The 19,203-nt window shown below is 38.9% G+C and overlaps 1 protein-coding gene across 1 annotated transcript in view; it reads left to right on the top strand.

Annotated features, from left to right (window-relative positions):
- Positions 1-19,203, top strand: part of shank3a (SH3 and multiple ankyrin repeat domains 3a) — a 137,963-nt gene that overhangs the window by 21,787 nt on the left and 96,973 nt on the right. The window contains 2 exon segments of the mRNA XM_054619772.1: positions 5,061-5,264; positions 7,969-8,040. Coding sequence (XP_054475747.1) covers positions 5,061-5,264; positions 7,969-8,040 — 276 coding nt within the window.

The following is a 19,203-nucleotide window of genomic DNA, read 5'->3' as shown; positions in this document are numbered from 1 at the left end:
CATGGCAGATGTATCTTTTTTCTTACCCAATATAGATGATCAATTCTCGTAAAAATGTCTTGAATACAACAATTAAAGGCTTAACTATTTAAGGCAGGACTCACCTAGGCTCTGAAAGGCTGTTTCTAAGTAAGCAATGATCTGATTGGACTAATCCCAACAAGCTTGTCTGAGACGGAGATACTGTTTGACTGGAATAAAACGTGACTGCTTTCTTGCAGATATAGCAGAGTCATTGCTGCTAATTCATTCTGCAACTTGCTGAAAACACAGATAAACAATTAGTCTACAATGATGTACAGTGTTATCTATTCTGTGAAAATACTGCCAAGTGACCCATGGAAACATTATTACAGAAAGTCAAAGATGATCATCAAAAAAGATAAAAAAAATCAAGTCAAAGAAACAAATTAAGCTTATCTGATTTTCAGGCTTATACAAGTGTTAAAACCCATTTACCAGTTGAATATGTGAGCATAAATTGTGCACTCTAAACAATATGGAAAGTAAATTTAATGACACAGCATGGAAACACGATGGAGTACAGATATTTCCCCTTTGTCTCTTACAGCTCTGACAAATAGACCCATGAACAATTACAACCTTCTATGTGATATGTTAAACAGAACCTGTTGTTCACTGATAGTCAAAACAAACTTAGTACTTGTAAAGTGAAAAAAATGGTGTAAAATAGGCAATATCTAGAGGTGATGAGGAAGTGTTGCTGAAATGACAGTGACATATTAATTAGTCAACTGGCTTTTGTGTAATTAAAAGTCGGTGGGGAGTTGTGGTCCCAGGAACAGTTGGTTTGATTGTGCAAGTGGGCCTGCAAGGAATTCAGCTGATCAGCCTGACGTTGTTGGTGCAATTTCATTAACTTTCCAGTGAACTGCAGCAATGACTATCCTGGAGTTAGAGACTATAGATGTATCAGTGGAAAGCTAGACTTTGTCTTTAAACCTATCCTTGGTCCAGTGTGATCTTGAATGAAGTTCAACCATACAGCTTTTGGTGCAGGTATTGATGAGCTACAAAATTGTAGAAAGTGATAATTTGACAAGGTTCAAGCTATCTGTGGGATAGAAAATATCTTATCCCTAGCAAATCAGTGAGCTTTGAAAATGCTGACAATCTGAGCCTTGTGTGATTTTGATTTTCAGTGGTAGCAGAGCATACAGTCCTGTCACTGTATATTGAGATAATCATTTTACATACTTTGATTCAGGGCCAAGGAGTCCACACACAAACAAAACTTTCAAAAGCCAAATTATTTTAATTGAACAGAATGTGTGTGAATGTTGTAACCTTCATTAACCCAAATTAACCTATCAAGCGGTGGAGACCATGAGGAGATATTGAGGCTGCAGAAAAATAGAGCACAGCCTGGGAGAGCAGCCCTATTGTACCTTAGGATGCTCCCACCTCAGGTGCAGCCGTCACAAACATTACTAGACAATTATAAACATCATATTTTACAGGTAGAGTGTGGAAGACGGTGACAATTGATGGGAGATATAGGGGTTGGTGGGGATCATACCTGTGTAAAAACAATTCTTAATGAGTTACATTTACATTGTAAGCACTTAAGTGCGCTGAAAAATCATTTGTTCTGCACTTTCAGAACTACAAGAACAGAAGTATAGTGTGAGTTAAAGCATTCCTTCCCATTGTGTTCCTGCAGTTAGTCCCAGAATGGACACTGGTTTTAGTGAGAACCATTCGTGTCTGTAGGTAGGGATGCGTTCAGAAACACGATATTAAGCGGGCCCGGGAACTAAAACACCACAGTTTTAATATGCCCTGACATTACTGGTGCTTTTTATTTGTCATTTTTAATATTTTAGGTAATTTATTATCACACTGCAGCGTGGATTTGCTCTACTCTCTCTTTCAGGCTGAGCTCCTCTAACTGCACACACACACACATAGACACAAACACACACACAAAGCACGAGCTGTGGTCAAGTGAAGGATACACTAGTTCACGGCAAATACGCTTGTTATTGTACATGCAATAAAATATTTGCGAGTAAAAAAACAATACTTTATCAATACATATGTGCATCAAGAATTGACATGTAAACAAAAGTGAAACCTAATTAAACGGCTACCGCCTCTATGTTCACACAAGCACAGCACACAGCAAAAAGCCCTTTTTTTAAATGAAAAATTAAGATGTAAAAATGTTTAAATTTAGCACCAAATCTGTGCAACAAAGGAAATCAACACAAAAATTGCTGCACTAACTTATAAGACATACATGAGCATAGATTGTAAGATCTCACTGTTTGGACTAGACTGTCCCAAGTGGCCTTCCTAATCTTAAACCCTTAGTCTCTGCAACCCTGAATCGTCTTCCAGTGTAATGAAAAAGACAACCTATCTCAAGTGAAGATGCAGCTTTTCAAAGCTTTATTTGATGTTAGTTTTGTGAGTTTTGGGAAAATATCTTCATATACCTTGTGTTTCCCAGGATTTCAAGTAGTAATGGTAAAAATACATTACAAAAGTAGGCAGCGGAGAGTTGGAGTTATGTATGGATATGTTGCTGCCCATGTAATCTTTCTTTGTAAACACAGATTTACCCCTATGTATTTTTGTGCATTATTCTGACTGCAGTTTTAGTGGATCGATGCAAAAATCATCCATCATTGTAAACATTATTCTGAGGAGAAAACCAAAATCTTTATGTTGAAGACAAACAGCTGGCTTTTTATATTAAAACAACACAGGCACAACAAGAAAACAGACTATTTGAAAAAAGGGCTATAACTATCAGGAGCCTTATGATACTGATGTCCAAGAGTGGGACTCCTCCTGATCAGAACACAGGTTTGAGCACATTTAAGTTACATTACATTACAGTGATTTTAGCAGACGCTTTTATCCAAAGCGACTTACAGTCAGTAGTATATTACATATCATTCACCCATTCACACACTGATGACAGGCTACCATGCAAGGTGCCACCATCAGACTCTAACTAACATTCATGCAACATCCAGTCCACACCGATGGCAAGCCTTCAGGGGCAACTGTCTTGCCCAAGGACACATCGACTGCCAAAGCCGGGTATCGAACCACCGACCCTCTGATTGGAGAACTACCTTGCTCTCCACTACGCCACAGCCGTAGGTTGTAGGTTGATTTCATTTTGACCTGTCAAAATGGTTGGAGGAAAGATATGTGGCTGAAATGGTAATAATATTGAGCTGCTGATACCATAACACTTTTTTAACTTTATAAAAAAAAAAAAACAATCAACTGAATACAATATGCTATTCTTGTAGTTAACAGTTGGGAGCTTTGAGCTGGAATTTACATAGACCCTAACCCTATCTCATGTCTAAATGAAAACAAATTGTACTAATACTCGGGTGCATACTGTACCTTCCACTGCTTTTGGTTCAGTTCAGTGCATTGTTTGATACCAAGCACACAATCCTGGGACCTACAGGATAAGACAGAAGATATTTCTAGACATGCCCCGGACTGGTTCTACCCTATCTGACCAACAGGACATTGTTTGTTTTTTGGATGATTAAACTTCATCAAATGCTAATCATTACTGATGTATATATAAATGGGGAACATATTTCATCATCAAAACATTTCATAATTGTATATATGACATCTATGCAGATGATACATTAATACTCATCCAAACCCAATGATGTCTACAAGCTGATTACTATACAGAACGACTTATGAAACGAAAGACTGGATCTCCCATAATATTGCCACTCCTTTGCCCCCTCACCCTAACATTATGTCTGCCTTGGTGTGTCTAGGTGTTATTTTGATAAAACATTAAATATAGAACAACATACTGTAAAATGAAATTTGTTCAGTCATGTTTTGGTTTGTTTATGAATATATCAAATATCAGAATTATATCTCTTAATGATAATGTGAGAATCCTGCATGCTGTTATGTCTTTGCACCAACAGTTATGCTTTTCCTTTTTTTGCCAGGCTTACACATTTTTTAAATGGCTGCACGTATTTTTCAGTCAGAGCTGCCTGTGTGCATCTGTGTCTGGGCATCTGCATTTGGTTGTGTAGTTGTGCAGTATTGCTGTGATAAGTTGTAGTTTCTCAACAGTTGTGTCTGAGTGTCAGAAACACAGTGATGCTGAACAGGATAGAGTTGAGGTGCCGAATCAATATTGCAGGCAGCAGTGATTGATTTATTACTTGTGGGTTTTGCACACTCCCTCTCTTTCTCTCTCTCTCCGGTTCCACAACGTGGTAGCTAGAGGAAAGTGCTCTGCCTGGCCACAATAACCATAGTCCTTAACACTCCTGACAGAGTGAAAAACAGTGTAGTTATCCACAGTGTGTGCGGTTCACTTAACAGTTAACCAAATTTGATCTCATTTCTTGATATATCTGTATAATTTATTAAAAAAGAGAGTACCACTAAGGTTATTTTTCAGTGAATGTATTAAGTATATTACAGTCGTTTATTAGAGTGCAGAAGTTAACCGAATTGATTGTATTTCTCCCACAGGCACCCATACAGTACCTGTGGACTGTTTCATTTATGACTGAAGATAGAGCTACTGCAGCTGTTTGTGTAGCAGTAATATTGCCCAGCTTAATTTTTTAGAGCATGAATAATGCACACTCACATGTAGAATCAAATTTATCCTGCTGAAAAATTGGTGTCAGAGGAGTGATTCTGTAAGAGCTTTTACTTTATATTAAGGTTTTGTTTACTTTAGTATGGTAACGAGCACTGGCTTTTGGAATGACCTTTGGGAAAAGTAATGGATAATGGTGAAATGCTACCATACCTATGTGAATTGCTTATTATAATAAAGGGTCTAGTTTCTCCCCCGGGCATGACATTGAAAGTTCAATACATTTCTCTGCAATGAAAGAAATTCTATTTAATATTCTAGTACATATTTCAACACCTTAATGTTATATTTATGTGAATCAGTAAAATATAACTCTTCAATCTCTTGGTTTATCTTAACTCATGTGCAATATATGATATTTAGAAAAGTTCCGTGCTTAACCTTCTTCCCTCTTTTGCTCTTGTCTCTGCAGAAATGTATGAAATTCAATGTGGATGCTCCTATCTGGCTGTCCAAGCAGCGGATCCTGTGTACTCTCAACCAGAGCCTGAAGGATGTACTCAACTATGGCCTATTCCAGCCGGCCTACAACGGCAAGGCTGGCAAGTTTCTGGATGAGGAGAGACAGCTAAGGGAATACCCCTTCCCATCCATCGCTCCCGTACCTTACCTGGAGGTAGGTATGGATCATGTGTATGTATGAGGCTTTAAGGAGTGTTGGCTGCAGAGCGCAAGAGATAGAAAAAGAAGTGGGACAATCAATTAGCAAAGGAATTGCTTTTTTTTACTTTTACAATTTTGAATTGATTCCCAGATTACAAGACTTTTGTGTTGTTAAGATAGTTGACAGAAGGTAATAGGTATAACCCACCTAAATAGGCACAGTGCAGCAACCAAACCTTTTAAGTGTTTATGCGTATTTTGGATTTATAGTATTAATAAAGAGCTTTTTAGATATAGGTGGAGTATTTCATGGGTTCCACGCACACCAAAATACTTTCATTAGCAACAATGAGCACTAGCAAACAAGGTTATTAGCATTAGTATATAATGTACATAGAGCATACTGCTAATAATTGCCAATAATCACATATAATGATAATAATTGCACTGCTTGTCCAATTAGTAATCCAGCCGTTGAAAAAGAGGAGACTGAACCCATATACAAAAAATGTGGGAATGAATTTACTTAAATAATGTCAGATTACTATATAAAAACAAGGTGAGGATGTATGCAGCTCCCCCAGCATTTTACAGCTATTTAAAATGTACCTATGAGGGCCACTGTAGTTGTGCCTCAGTTCTTTTTCTTCATATACACTAAACACTTGATACCTGTTGCACTTCAACCATCCTATAACTTATTGTTATTGTATAGTATCTGCTTTTGTCTTTTTGAATTTGTCTTAAAATGTGTGTATGCATCACAGGCACACACATGCATGCTCACACCGCATGATGGTGTGTGCATCATTGTGCATGCAGTCTATGCTTTTCCTGTCATGATGTGTCAGTCAAATCTAGCAGCAGTAATACCACGCTCTGTGACAATGTGTTTGTCTGCAGTGGCTGTCATCTCTTGGAGATAATTGTGTGCTTGTCCATCATGGTTTTTGATCTCAGAGAAACGCAGGCGTATGAAGAATTGTTGCTTTACAAACAGTGGTGTAAAGATTCCAGGTGGTTTTCTGACTGTCCGTCTTTGTTGTCACTAGTTTTATGATGTGTCACGATATGAGGAGCATAATACAGATTGACTTTCCACCTTGAGCCTCAGTTTAATGTCAATCTCTAATGCTTTGGGGAGATAATGCTATTATTATTAACTACGAACTTATGATGCTTTTTAAATTTAGATATATCTCAATATTAAATTACTTCAGTATGATTTATTTTGTTGTGTAGTTTTAGAGTATATCAACAATGATAAATGTCAAATGTTTCTTTGCCTACCAATCCATATCAGTGGAACACTTAAACCATTAAACAACAGTCTTACAGCTGTATACATGAAGAGTCTTTCTTGTTGTATCTCTTCTTTAAGTCTATTGTTGGACTTGCAAAGGCTTACAATCTAGCTGAATAGGTGTGGGCTCTGATCAGTTTGTGTGTTTGTGTGCTAGTGTCTGCTGCTACTCTGTCGGAGCGCTGTGTGGGTCATTGATTGACCAGCAGTTATTCCCTGAAGCCTGTGGAGTGTAGATATGATTGACAGGTTTGGATTAGCAGCTCAAAACCACTCTGCTCCATTGTGGATTTACCCTTTTGGTGAACGTCGGTGGAGAAACAGATGTGCAGCCACACTAATGCTTGCATGCAGGTGCAGGTGCACATCACACACACACACACACACACACACACACACACACACACACACACACACACACACACACACACACACACACACACACACACACACACACACACACACTAATGCTTATATGCAGGTGCAAGCACATACACACACATAGAACTGAAATAAGTTGCGAGTCCTGGACAGTGAAAAGTTTTTACATTTTTACAACTATCAGTGTTTGGTGAAATCTGTCTTTTGAACAAGCTCTCTACAACAAACATAAAGAAGTATCAGGCTTTTGACAAGTTGGGATTATAAATGCAGCTTGTTTGTTGTAGTGATAGAACATATATGGTCCAACTGTAAAATAATCCATTCTCAGTTAGCACTGCTCTCATAGCTAATTGATAAGATTGATGTTGAGATTTTCAGCTCAGTGTGTTTTGTCACAATTTTGTATTGCAGAATATTTGCAAAAGAATGTTCTTCTTTGCATTACCTGTTTTAACTTTTTCTTAAACAGTGTGCTGTGTTTTCAGGCTTTGGATAATCCAATCAATGTCTGGTCATCAGATTTCAATGTTGTTTTACTTCTATTACCAATTGGGCATACTAAATAAAAATTTTCTTTTATTAAAATGTAATCCTATTGTCTTTTTTCATTTGCCAAACCTCAATGCAGTGTCCCTCCTGCATATTTATTCAGTTGAATTTGGAAGCCATTTTTTATCTTTGAAAAGATGACAAGTAGGAACGCTCAAAAAATATGACAGCCGTATACACGGAGATATTTTGTCCCCTAATGTCATTGCATGGTTATTAAATGAGTCAGAATTTCAGTTTCTGTCTCTCAAATCTCTCTCTAGCTTTCTCTCTCAATATATTTATATATATATATATAGACAATATATTTGATGAAAATGATCTGACATATTATTTGACATGGTCTGAGGAGCTGATACTGTGTGAAAAATAAATGATCATTGTTTATTTTGTTTTTAGTGTTTTGGTTAAGCAGTCAAAGCACAAACAAAGAGAAAGGGTCAAATCTGCCTAGCCTCTTATGTTTGTTGTTTTGTTTCAGTTCCGCTATAAAAGACGTGTCTACACCCAGACTCACCTGGATGAAAAGCAGCTGTCCAAGCTCCATACCAAGGTAAGAACAAACAGCTGTGCGCTCTTAAGAGCTATTGCTTTGTGCAACCTTCTAAACTGAGTGAATGACACATATGCAGTACAAAGAACTTTGGTCAAAGCTTGGGTAGAATGGAGGCCAAGTGGTTACAGCAAGTACTGAGAGGCTCTGGGAAAGTTTTATTCCCTATCTTTTTATATGAGGCTTGGAAAGAGGACTTCACTGGCAGTTTGACTATGTGTGTTTGTTGGTTCATTCATGTGGAATTGGAGATCTCTATCTAGGCCATGCAGGGCACTAAGAGCTTTGCATGAGGGACAACATATGTGTGACAATTTCAGCTTTGAGTTGCCATAGTACGTTAAAAGAAGGAAAATTAAGGTAATAGTGGTTTCACTTATTCCCAGTTATGTGTATCACCCAAATCCTGTCTGTCACCAATCCTGTGTAATGGCTTTTCTAAACATACTCAGCAGGTAGCAGTGCCATTTTTCTTCCCTGTTAAACACATAATATCCTGCAGTACACAAACATACAAACTAGAATGAAACATAACATGACACGCAATGTATTTCATATATATATTTTGTCTCTTGTTGAGCATCAATGCTAATGTTTGAATTAAAATTAGTACTTTACTGGACATTTAAGAAAAGGCTAAAGCTAAGTTCATAGTTTGAATATATTAAATTATATTTACATATTCTGTGTGCATTTTGATCGTAGATCAGGTTGAGATCATGTGTAACAGCCATTTTTGTATGGCTGTTTTGTGCATTAGTAACTAGGTATGAATAGATACAGAAGGTAAAGCAGGTTTGGTAAAATCCGTCTTTACTTGTTGGAAAGGCAGGCTCATACACAGCAACAAAAAAGCAGTCCAAACTGGCAAATAGAAACAAAGAGGCAAATCTGGTGGACGGTGGTCAAGGGCAGGCAGGTGGCCACAAACGCAGATACAGAGCTGCAGAATAGGACAAAGGCTGGCATATAGGGCTACTGAGCAACCTAGACAATCGGGCCGAGTGTGAATACTGGCTGGGCGCTGTATATGACTTATGGAGTAATGGGGAACAGGTGTGGAAGCAGGTGACTAATCAGGTGATCATCTGAAGGAGGAACTCAGTGGGGACGACTAGTGGAGAGGTGAAGAATGACAGGTCTGAAAAAACAGGAGATGTCAGTAAGTGAGGCAGATAGAGATGATTGTGTGTATGTGTGTGTGTGTGTTTTGATCTGTGTGTTTGTGTGTGTACATGTGGGTGTAATAAGTGGAACAGTCATCAAACCCCATCAGAGGGCAGTAGATTTACACTATTTTGTGTGTTAGAGAGAGAGAGAGAGAGAGAGAGAGAGAGAGAGACCGAGCAATAGTGGGGAGTTGTTGTTGATCACAAATCGTGGAACTGCAGTTTTGATCATTTATGCATTAGTCAGTTCTTTTCATCCCTTCCATTGTCAAAATACTATTTACCCATTTCAGCTCAACTTTACTGAGAAAATTACATTTTGTTTTTTTAGCATATTCAGATTTGTTCAAACATTGGTGAAGCATGCTGCATCCCATAATATTCAGATGATTTAAATTCCGTCAAGTAAGACCATTAAGTAAGCTGCTATCACCTTCTGAGGGGTGCTTTTCTTGTTGTAATAGACTAATGGTAGTGAAAACTGTTTAATGGCTGTTGCTGATTTAGCTTTGTAGTGAAAATGTTATCATATTGTTAATCCTCCGAGCGGTGATTCAAGAACATTGATTAGCAAAGTAAAATGTTTGTAATCTCTGTAACTGTAGATTTTGGATTATTGCTACATTGATATCTGCTATTTGTAAATGTAGCTGTATTTACTGCTTTTATTTTTTTTTATCAGTTGCTTTCAACTTATATAAAGAACAGACAGGACAACAGCACTTCAGAACCATCAGCTTATCCAGGGTGTTTCAAAATACTATTCTATATTTGACTATTGTTTTTTGCAGAAATGTGGCATACATTTTTTCTGTCGGGGTCCAATTCCTTTGTAGAGACTTGTCAACATTTAGTTGAACATTTGGAAAGTAGAAGCCAACATGTCGCCTATTTTTGGAATCTATGCCTGCGTCCTGGATTTGTGTGTGGTACATTGGAAATGTCATTGAAAATGTTTTTTTATAAAGAGAGGGAACTTTGGGTTCATTGTTTGGCCATTTTGCACATCTTCTGTATGTTCATGGATGATGAGGGTTTTCTGCTGTGTACTTGTATTGAGAAGAGCGAGAATGAGAAGTAGTGAATGAGAGGGAAATGCATGAAAGCTGTGATGAGAGGGGTGAGTCATACTCTCAAATATTGTCTCTTATCTAACCAGTCTGGTGTGAGGTGCTGCCGTCTGCTACTGTACTACATTGCTATGACAAAGTATATGAGTGTTACTCAACAAGATCAGTTTCTGCCAAGTTACAATTTAGTCGCTCATTTCACACAATAAATCATCTGCAAAGAGATAATTTGTTGTGATTGACCTGTGTCACAGTCCAGTAGAAGTGGAACTGGTAACATTCTCAAATGGAGAAAAGAGTGAATCACCCAACCACTAAAACCCAATCTCATAAATTGGTAGTGAAAGCCACCGTGTTCTTTGAGCTATTCTGTTAAAGCAATGAGTAATCCAGGACAGCTGTGTTATTGGAGAGAATGAAGGTAGTAATTTGTCAGCATAAGCTCCAGATGCAGCCGTAGTAATTTCTTGTTTTCCTCTGTTACTACTCTGCATGTCTCTCAACACAGAGACGTCTGACAGAGAGACCAGTCATTATAGAAAGGTATCAGGTGAAATATCTTTCTCAATGCATGTATTTATAAAATACTGATGTTTATGTGTTTGTGTAAAATACTTAGGGTAGATTTACATTATGAAAGATTTGAAAGGTAACGATACAATCTGGTTTCTGTAATAGACTACAGTTTCCACTGCTTCCCCAAGTGAAAGTAATGTAGAAGGAATGCAGCTCAACTTATGATAGTAATACTCAAGACCATGGACATATCTAATTCAGCAAACGTGGTGATGTCAGAGCCAACTGCTATTTAATTATATATGTCTAATATATGCTTAGTAATTGTAGATGTATGAGAAGTTTCCTTATAAAGTACTTAAAAAAAATGGAGTCTAGTTATCTAATGTATTAATTATTAATAACATGAGTAGTACTGTAGTATGCCAATTATTCAATTATGAATGTTAAAAGAGTTTTACAGGTCTCTGTCTGGTAATAAAACTAAATATTATCTTGTGCTTGCATTAACGAAGATGAGATTCAAGCAAGTGATGTAGGACATTGTATATTTGCCCCCACCCCTTTTTTTCTGAATGGCACATGTGCTTTTGTTGCATAATGACTTTCAGGGGGAAGGAGGGAAATCCTGTTATGGGCGACTCTTGCAGCCTTAGCAGTCACGATGTTCGCTATTCATCCTGCAGCAAGCTGCCCTGTTAGTCAGAGGTCAAGCATTAGCCTACTTTGCTGGTATGGAGCTCATTAGCCGCAGGCTAAAGTTTGAAATGAGGTCATAATTGATAGGATTTTCCCATTCTTTTTTTCCTCCTTTACTTCCCACCCAACCGGTCCTTCTCACCCTGAAACTGCCCTTGTTAACCATGCAGGGTGGCTGCATAGAAAATGCACATAGCATACTTTTAAAAGAGTAAAGTAAAAAGAGTGCATGTGTGTGGGTGCTGATGTCGGAGGTCAGCCATGTGATGAACAGGGCTGCAGAATGGGCGGCTTTCTTGCAGTGTGACAAAGAGATTCCAGAAGTAGACATGTTTCAATTCTCTATTTTATTACAGCCCTTTAAGCATTTCAAACTGCTTTAATGACTTGACTTTCCTTACATTTTCCCAATAACATTGTCTTTACTGTATTACCGTATGGCATCTTTACTCTGTATATATTCCAGCACTTACATTCCACTCAAGCTATATGATGGCGTCAGTATATTGAGCTGTCATTTTAAAACCCCATGTTTTTTAGGGCTACACATCACAAAAGGGAAATATTTTAGATATATGTATCTTTCATCCACTTTTCACAGTGACATGTTTAGAACAAGATCACCTCATTCTTGCCGTCTAATTTTTTTATGATGAACAGAGAACTAATGTTTCAGCTTGTCCTAGGGAATGATCATTTCAGATGTATGTGTCCTTGTGAGAAACTCTTCATATTTGTTCTGGAGAACAGATCTCTTACAGTTTAAAGTGGATTTGTGTGTTATACTTTAGCAAAGATATATAGACATTAGGGATGAAAGATCAGACGGTTGGATGGATAGAAAGATAGGCATTCTGTAAATACAATTATGATTGAGAGCCTTGGGCATCATGGCCATAGAGATGGTTAAGGAGGGGGTGGGTTGGAAGAAACTAAAGAGGCATATAAAGTAGTGGAGACCTCTTAGTAACGCACTATTTGGTAATGTGGTCACAGACTCCGCAGAGCACATTGCTAGAGTGAGGGCATTTCAATTGTGGTCATATCATGAAGCAGTAGAGAAATGGCAACAATATCAAAATGTAAATTGTGCTTAACTTTTGGGTAAAATATAGTTCAGCATGATTCATAAGCTAAACCAGTGCTCACATTAAGCTGTTTGACACTGTACATGTGTAGGAAAGCATAATTCACAAAAGGCCCCCCTATAAAACCGACCAGAGTAATGCTATTCCTCCTACACTCAGGCTTTGTATAACTGTTAGCAGCCTATTGTTTTTATGAATGAGAATTCCTGTATTTATTTACATTTACAATGAAACCACACAGAGAATGTAGCTCATTGTAGGTGTGATATTGTTCTGAGATGCCAGATCCCTCTGAGCATTTGCACAGCGCCTAAACCCTCCCATCACTGCAGTGACATTGCAACTATAGCATTACATTTACATTACATTACAGGCATTTAGCAGACGCAATCTAGAAATATGATGTGGGGTTTCTGCATAATGCACCCATATATACACATGCACATCATGCACACATTTACTCTATTTTGAGATACTGTTTGTGTATCTCTGTTTTTGAGTTGAAGTAAAGTTGTGTAAATGGGGTTATTTGTACAAACAATTAAAATACCAACAATTGTGCAAACAGATTGCATTTAAATGTAACTATTATTCCAGGAAAATTGTGATACAAAAACATGAGCATCAGTCAATAGTCAAAAAGTTTCCACTGTCATTAAACACTTGGTTTGGACTGTAATAACAGATTACACAAGCCTCATACTGTATTTTTATTTGTATGTCCTGTTCTTTTCTATATTTCCTTTCACCCTTTGGGTATCCTTGTCTTTCGCTTCTACACCCCACCCACTTTCCCTCTCATTTTCTCTTTCTGTTTTCCCTCTCTCTCCTCTCCCTCTTCTCTAACTCTCTCTCTCCCCACCCTCCCTCTATTCTCTCCAGCATCCTGCAAAATCACCCCTTACCATCTCTCCGTCTGTGCATGCACAGGAGCCAGTGGTGTGCTTGTGTGAGTGTTTGTGTGAGTGACCATGTGAGTGTGCATGTGCTACTTTGACAATACAAGAAGTAGTGCAGGAGAAGGAGAGAGAACAAGAGGAGAGGAGACGAGGAGGAGGAGGAAGGGGACTGGATATGGCCATGTGGATGATGTTTTGGCATTGGGACTGTAGCTGACCTACAGGGTGTGCGTGTGTGACGGGGAGTGTGTCTGTGTGTGTGTGTGTGTGTGTGTGTGTGTGTGTGTGTGTGTGTGAGAGAGAGATGGGATCCGCTCTGGGCAGAAGACAAGCAGCCGAGAGAAGAGAAAGAAAAAATAAACAAGCCAGGAAGGCCAGACTCAATAGTAAGGTATTCCAATTGCTCTCATCATCTCTTTGATTTAATTTGATCATTATTTCTGGTGTAAACATGTCTTTTTCCTCCTCTGTCTCTCTTACTACTCTCTTTCTACTTCTAATTATTCCCGAACACTCCCCAACTCATCCCTTGTCTACCTGTCTATGCTCTCGCTCTCTTTCTCTCTCTGGCTTGAGTTCTGTTGTTATGCTCTGCTGAATGTTGGCTGTGTGCATAGCTGGTGCAGTCTTGTCTGAAACATTGACAGAATGCTAATGTTTCTCTCTGCACTGGTTCAGTTGCTAACCGTAGGCTTGGATCACTCTGTCTATTTGTGTGTGTGTGTGTGTGTGTGTGTGTGTGTGTGTGTGTGTGTGTGTGTGTGTGTGTGTGTGTGTGTGTGTGTGTGTGTGTGTGTGTGTGTGTGTGTGTGTGTGTGTGTGTGTGTGTGTGTGTGTGTGTATGTGTGTGTATGTGTGTGCCCGGTACTCTATGTCAGAGAATGTGTGAATGTTTGGTCTAGCTGAGGCCAGTGTGAGTGGTTATGTTTTACTTTTTGATCTATGAGTAAGTAAGGCAAACATTTGTGTGTGTGTCTGTATGTGACATTCCTGCATGCAAGTGGGTGTGTGTATGAAAATGTGTTTATGCATGCATGCACATGACACTGTGTACGTGCCAGTGGGTCTGGCATAGCCAGAGCTGTGTCAGAGCTTAAGAAAGGTCTGGCTCCACACATATCATTCTGGTATAGGGGGAAAGAAACGCTCTGGCTTGTTTGTACATCTTTAAACCAATCACAATCGTCCAGGGCAGTGTTATGCCAAGGATGTAGCAATGGTGCCCTTGCAAAATAGATAGGTTAGGATAGCGGAAGGGGAGGAGAATTCCTTGTGAGGTACGTGGCCAATGGCAGACATTTACCCACATACTACATCTGTCTGTCTGTCTGTCTGTCTGTCTGTCTGCCTGCCTGTCTGTCTGTCTGTCTGTCTGTCTGTCTGCCTGCATGCCTGCCTGTCTGTCTGTTATCATAATGCTGCGCTTGTGCTCTATGATGTAGAGGGCTTCACTGTGTGTGCGTTTGTATTGGAGAGAGTCAAAGCTGCAAAGAGCTTAAAAGAAAGCGTAGTATCTGGGGCACAGTGGGTAAACTTGTTAGGCTAAGTAACTGCTACATAAAGTATTTTTGTGAACCTCTGCTGAGAGTCTCTGAGCTGTCAGTCTCAGTCAGTGAGGGCCCAGCAGGTGGCAGCTGTCAACAAGATGCCCTGAGGGCAGCTTGACCTTAGCTAATGTACAAATGGGCAGCTGACCTACAAAATATCCCAAACAAAAATGTCTTCCATACTGCCATTGGTTCAATTATTGATACAGTATAGAACTGATCTCTCATCTCATACCATTGTTACATATCCTTTCTCTTGTTTTGTAACTTTGTTTCTCATATGCTTAAAATCCTGCTAGTGTAAGAAACAGCCATTAAAACTGTTAATTTGTAATGGCTGTTTATTTGTATTTGCCCTGGCTCTTAGCGTGACAGACTTACTTAACATACGGTTGCCTAATTACACTCCATAGACTGGGCTACTGCTGCCACCATATGTGTTTGTGTCTACTGTGTGCTGCTGCTTTTCTAGCATGTGTGTAATTTACTTGACATTGCAGCACTGTACTCTAATGTGTTATACCTCCACACCAGAGTTTCTCATCTTCCCTCTCAATCTTCCACAAAACCTGAATAGAGTGTGTATGTGTTTTTAAGAGCAAAAGAGAGACATCGATTAGACTGATTAGAAAAAAGGAATTGATTATGTTGGGTTCGGTATACTCTGAAACCAGGCCATGTTGAAACTATGGCCCCAGGCTCCTCATAACACACCCCAGGAAGCTCTATGTTTCTGTGCATGTCTCTGCTAGCAAGTACTGCTAGTGTTTTGGGGCTCTTTGCAAATCACAAATTTGGTTAAAATGTTTTGCTCCAGTCCTAGAAGACCTAGACCCTCCACCAGACCTCAGACATGACAATGCAGTCAACTCCACCTTCTCCACTCAATGCATTATGGCTCAAACTGAACAGACATTTGTGTTGTAGATGAAAAGCATACACACCATGGCCACATGCCTACACTGTTAGAATACAAAATGCATCATATTCTTTCCTATTTGCTGATCATTTAAAACCAACAAAAATCCATTAGGTGGGTACAAATCTCCACATTATTTCTCCTTTTTGTTTGTATGTTAGTGTGTGTGAAATGTTAGACACTACTGATCACCGCTGATGTGTTTGACAAAGGGTATCATCCATATTCCATCCATCCATCCATTGAACTGAACTGGAACTGGACTTGCTGTTTTGTCTTGATGATGCTACGCCTCATTGCACAAGTTCATTTCACAATGAAGATATAATACATTTTATAGTTCTTGCTCGGTACACTATAACATCCCACTCGGAGGAGACTGCCATTCTAGGTCAAGCAGTATGAATAGTTGACTGTAGAATAAGATGCCAGAGGCATAAAGTACAATAGAGTTCTAATAAATGTCTGTCTGAATATACGCACTACCCACATACCCCTGCGTCAGCCCGTAGCGTGCTGGCTGCACTCTTCTGTTCCTTGGGGTAAACACTGTCCTCCGGAACCAGTGAATATCAAGGGAGATTGAGATTGTGCAATCTTATAAGTACCTGGGTGTTCACTTGAACAATAAACTGGACTGGACTAATCATACAAATGCACTTTATAAAAAGGGTCAGAGCAGACTCTATCTGCTGAGGAGACTGAGGTCCTTTGGAGTGCAGGGAGCACTCCTGAGGACCTTTTTCAACTCTGTGGTGGCATCAGCCATTTTTTATGCAGTGGTCTGCTGGAGCAGCAGCATCTCAGCAGCCGACAGGAAGAGACTCAACAAGCTTGTCAGGAAGGCCAGCAGTGTGCTGGGGTGTCCACTGGATACGGTGGAGGTGGTGGGAGACAGGAGGATGATGGCCAAGCTGTCATCCCTGATGAACAACACCTCTCACCCCATGCAGGACGCCCTGGCAGCTCTGTACAGCTCCTTCAGCCACCGGCTGCTTCACCCCCGGTGTGTGAAGGAGAGGTACCGCAGGTCCTTCCTTCCTGCTGCTGTCAGGTTGCACAACCAGCTCTGCTCCCAGCAGACCACATGACACATGACAATAAAAACATGACAATAAAAACCTGTGCAATACATTACACTGTGCAATAATAGTTCAAATAGTTTTTTCTGTCTGTAAATATAATATTTCAGTTATTGTTTTTCTACTGTTTCTTATTGCTTATTTATAATACTTGTTTTTTTTATTTTCATTTTTTTTTTTATCTTGTCTTTCTTCTACTATGTCTCTTGTGTGCAGTTTAACTCTATGCTGCTGTAAGCCTGCAAATTTCCACGCTGCGGGACTAATAAAGGATTATCTTATCTTATCTTATCTTATCTTATCTTATCTTCTCCTTCTGTAGCCAGTAGGCTTGTTTGCAGCCAATCAATCAATCACTCAATTTTTATTGAATGTGTAGAATTCTAAAGAACGGCCTTCATTACAAGACTTAGGTGATATTGTTAAATATAATACTTAATTGCCATTAAACCAGGTTATTTTACTTTAGAATTTTCTAACTAAATTATTACTAAAGTCATCTAAAGGACATTAAAGAATGTGACAATTTCTGTTCCCAACATCTCCATATCTGTTTTGTTTCTTTTTACTGTCTTTACTTTTTCCTTATTTGTTTATTTATTACATTGTGTTTTTAATGTTTACATGTTTTGTTTTGCTTGAAACTTTGGTTCTTCAACACTTCTAAAAAAATAATAGTATTGATGAGAAAGGTCTATTGTAAAAAAATCTGAATCATTTGTGAAATACTCTTATAAAAAAAAATATAAGAAAGTGTACAATCTCCATGCAGCATTGTCCCATTTATCTTTACAATCAAAAAAGAATACAATAAAAAAAGCATACAGCAAGCAAATTAAAATGATTGACATCAAAAGTTAAACAACGACATTAAAAACATCAATATTTTAAAAGATGTTAAAAGGGTGAAGGACCCAACTTAGTTCTGGGTGAGGCTGTAATGATGACATAGCAAGCAAATAACCAAAAAGAATTTAAGATAAAACAGCCACATTAATAACATTAATGTTAAAGCGATGTTGAATAAGTGATGTACCTGACTTGGTTTTAGGGTAGGCTGTAATGAGTGAGTAAAGGCTTCCAGTTTTGATTTTAAGATTTCAACTGAATGTGCTTCATTAGCACGGTCCAATAGGGGAGGATCATTTTTGCTTTCTTTTCAGCAGTATTTTGACGTTTGAAGTTTTTCGAGGCTTAGCTCCAGTTCTCTTTTGGTCTGTTTAGTTAGTGTTTCAATCCTCTGGCTCTGTCCCCCTTCTGCCCGCCTGCCTGTGTCCTGGTGTCAGTTTGTGTATCTGCCTAAAAGCACATGACTGGACCTGATTCAGCTCTTTCTTTCTCTGGACTCTTTGATTCTGATGACAGCATGCATTCCCCCCGCTTACAAACACTCACAGTCATCCATACAAACAACAATAGAGCTCTATTGTCATATTTCATGTGGCACAATTTATGGACTTTAAACATAAACATAAACGGCACACTTTGGTCATTACTCAACCCAAAATCAGTATCAAACAACAGTTGTTGACCCTGTGGTCTAGAATAAAAATCTATGCCTGGTCACTTAGTATTCATAGACACTATTTTTTATAGTGACCCAGTTGGAAAAATGTATGATATTATCCAAAGAAACTTCTCAAATCAATTCTGTAGCATAACCAACCTTTCCATCAGCATCTGTATGCTCAGCATGTTTGAAAACTATCATTTAGATATATACTCTTTTCTCATCTAGGTCCTCACACAAAACCTACCTTTCAAGCAGTTGCACCTGATGATTTGCACTTGTCACAAAGTCTGCCACCTGGTCTTAAGTGTAATCCATTTTATATAACATGATCTCAGGCTACATCTTGAGCTTACTTCACATACAGGGCTCTATATTTGTGACCCCCTTGCAGTCAAGTGCGCCCTGCTCAGTGCATCGGGGAGTACCAAGCAATCATGTGGTCTTATTGTGGCCAGGCTCTCCTGGCACACCTGTGGCACACTTGGATTTGGATTGGTATCAGAAAGAATATATGATTATATATTATAGCTGGCTGTGTCAGACGCTGTGACAATCATGGTCAATCACATTTGCTAATTTCATCCTCTTAAACACAAGGCAACACTTTGGCCAGACTCATTAAAAAGAAGATGGCCAACATAGCTGTTGCCCAGGTTATCCT

Source organism: Anoplopoma fimbria, chromosome 19 (genome assembly GCF_027596085.1).
Source record: "Anoplopoma fimbria isolate UVic2021 breed Golden Eagle Sablefish chromosome 19, Afim_UVic_2022, whole genome shotgun sequence".
NCBI classification, from domain to species: domain Eukaryota; kingdom Metazoa; phylum Chordata; class Actinopteri; order Perciformes; family Anoplopomatidae; genus Anoplopoma; species Anoplopoma fimbria.
The sequence above is the reverse complement of the archived record's forward strand: the minus strand, read 5'-3'. Positions and strand labels throughout refer to the sequence as shown.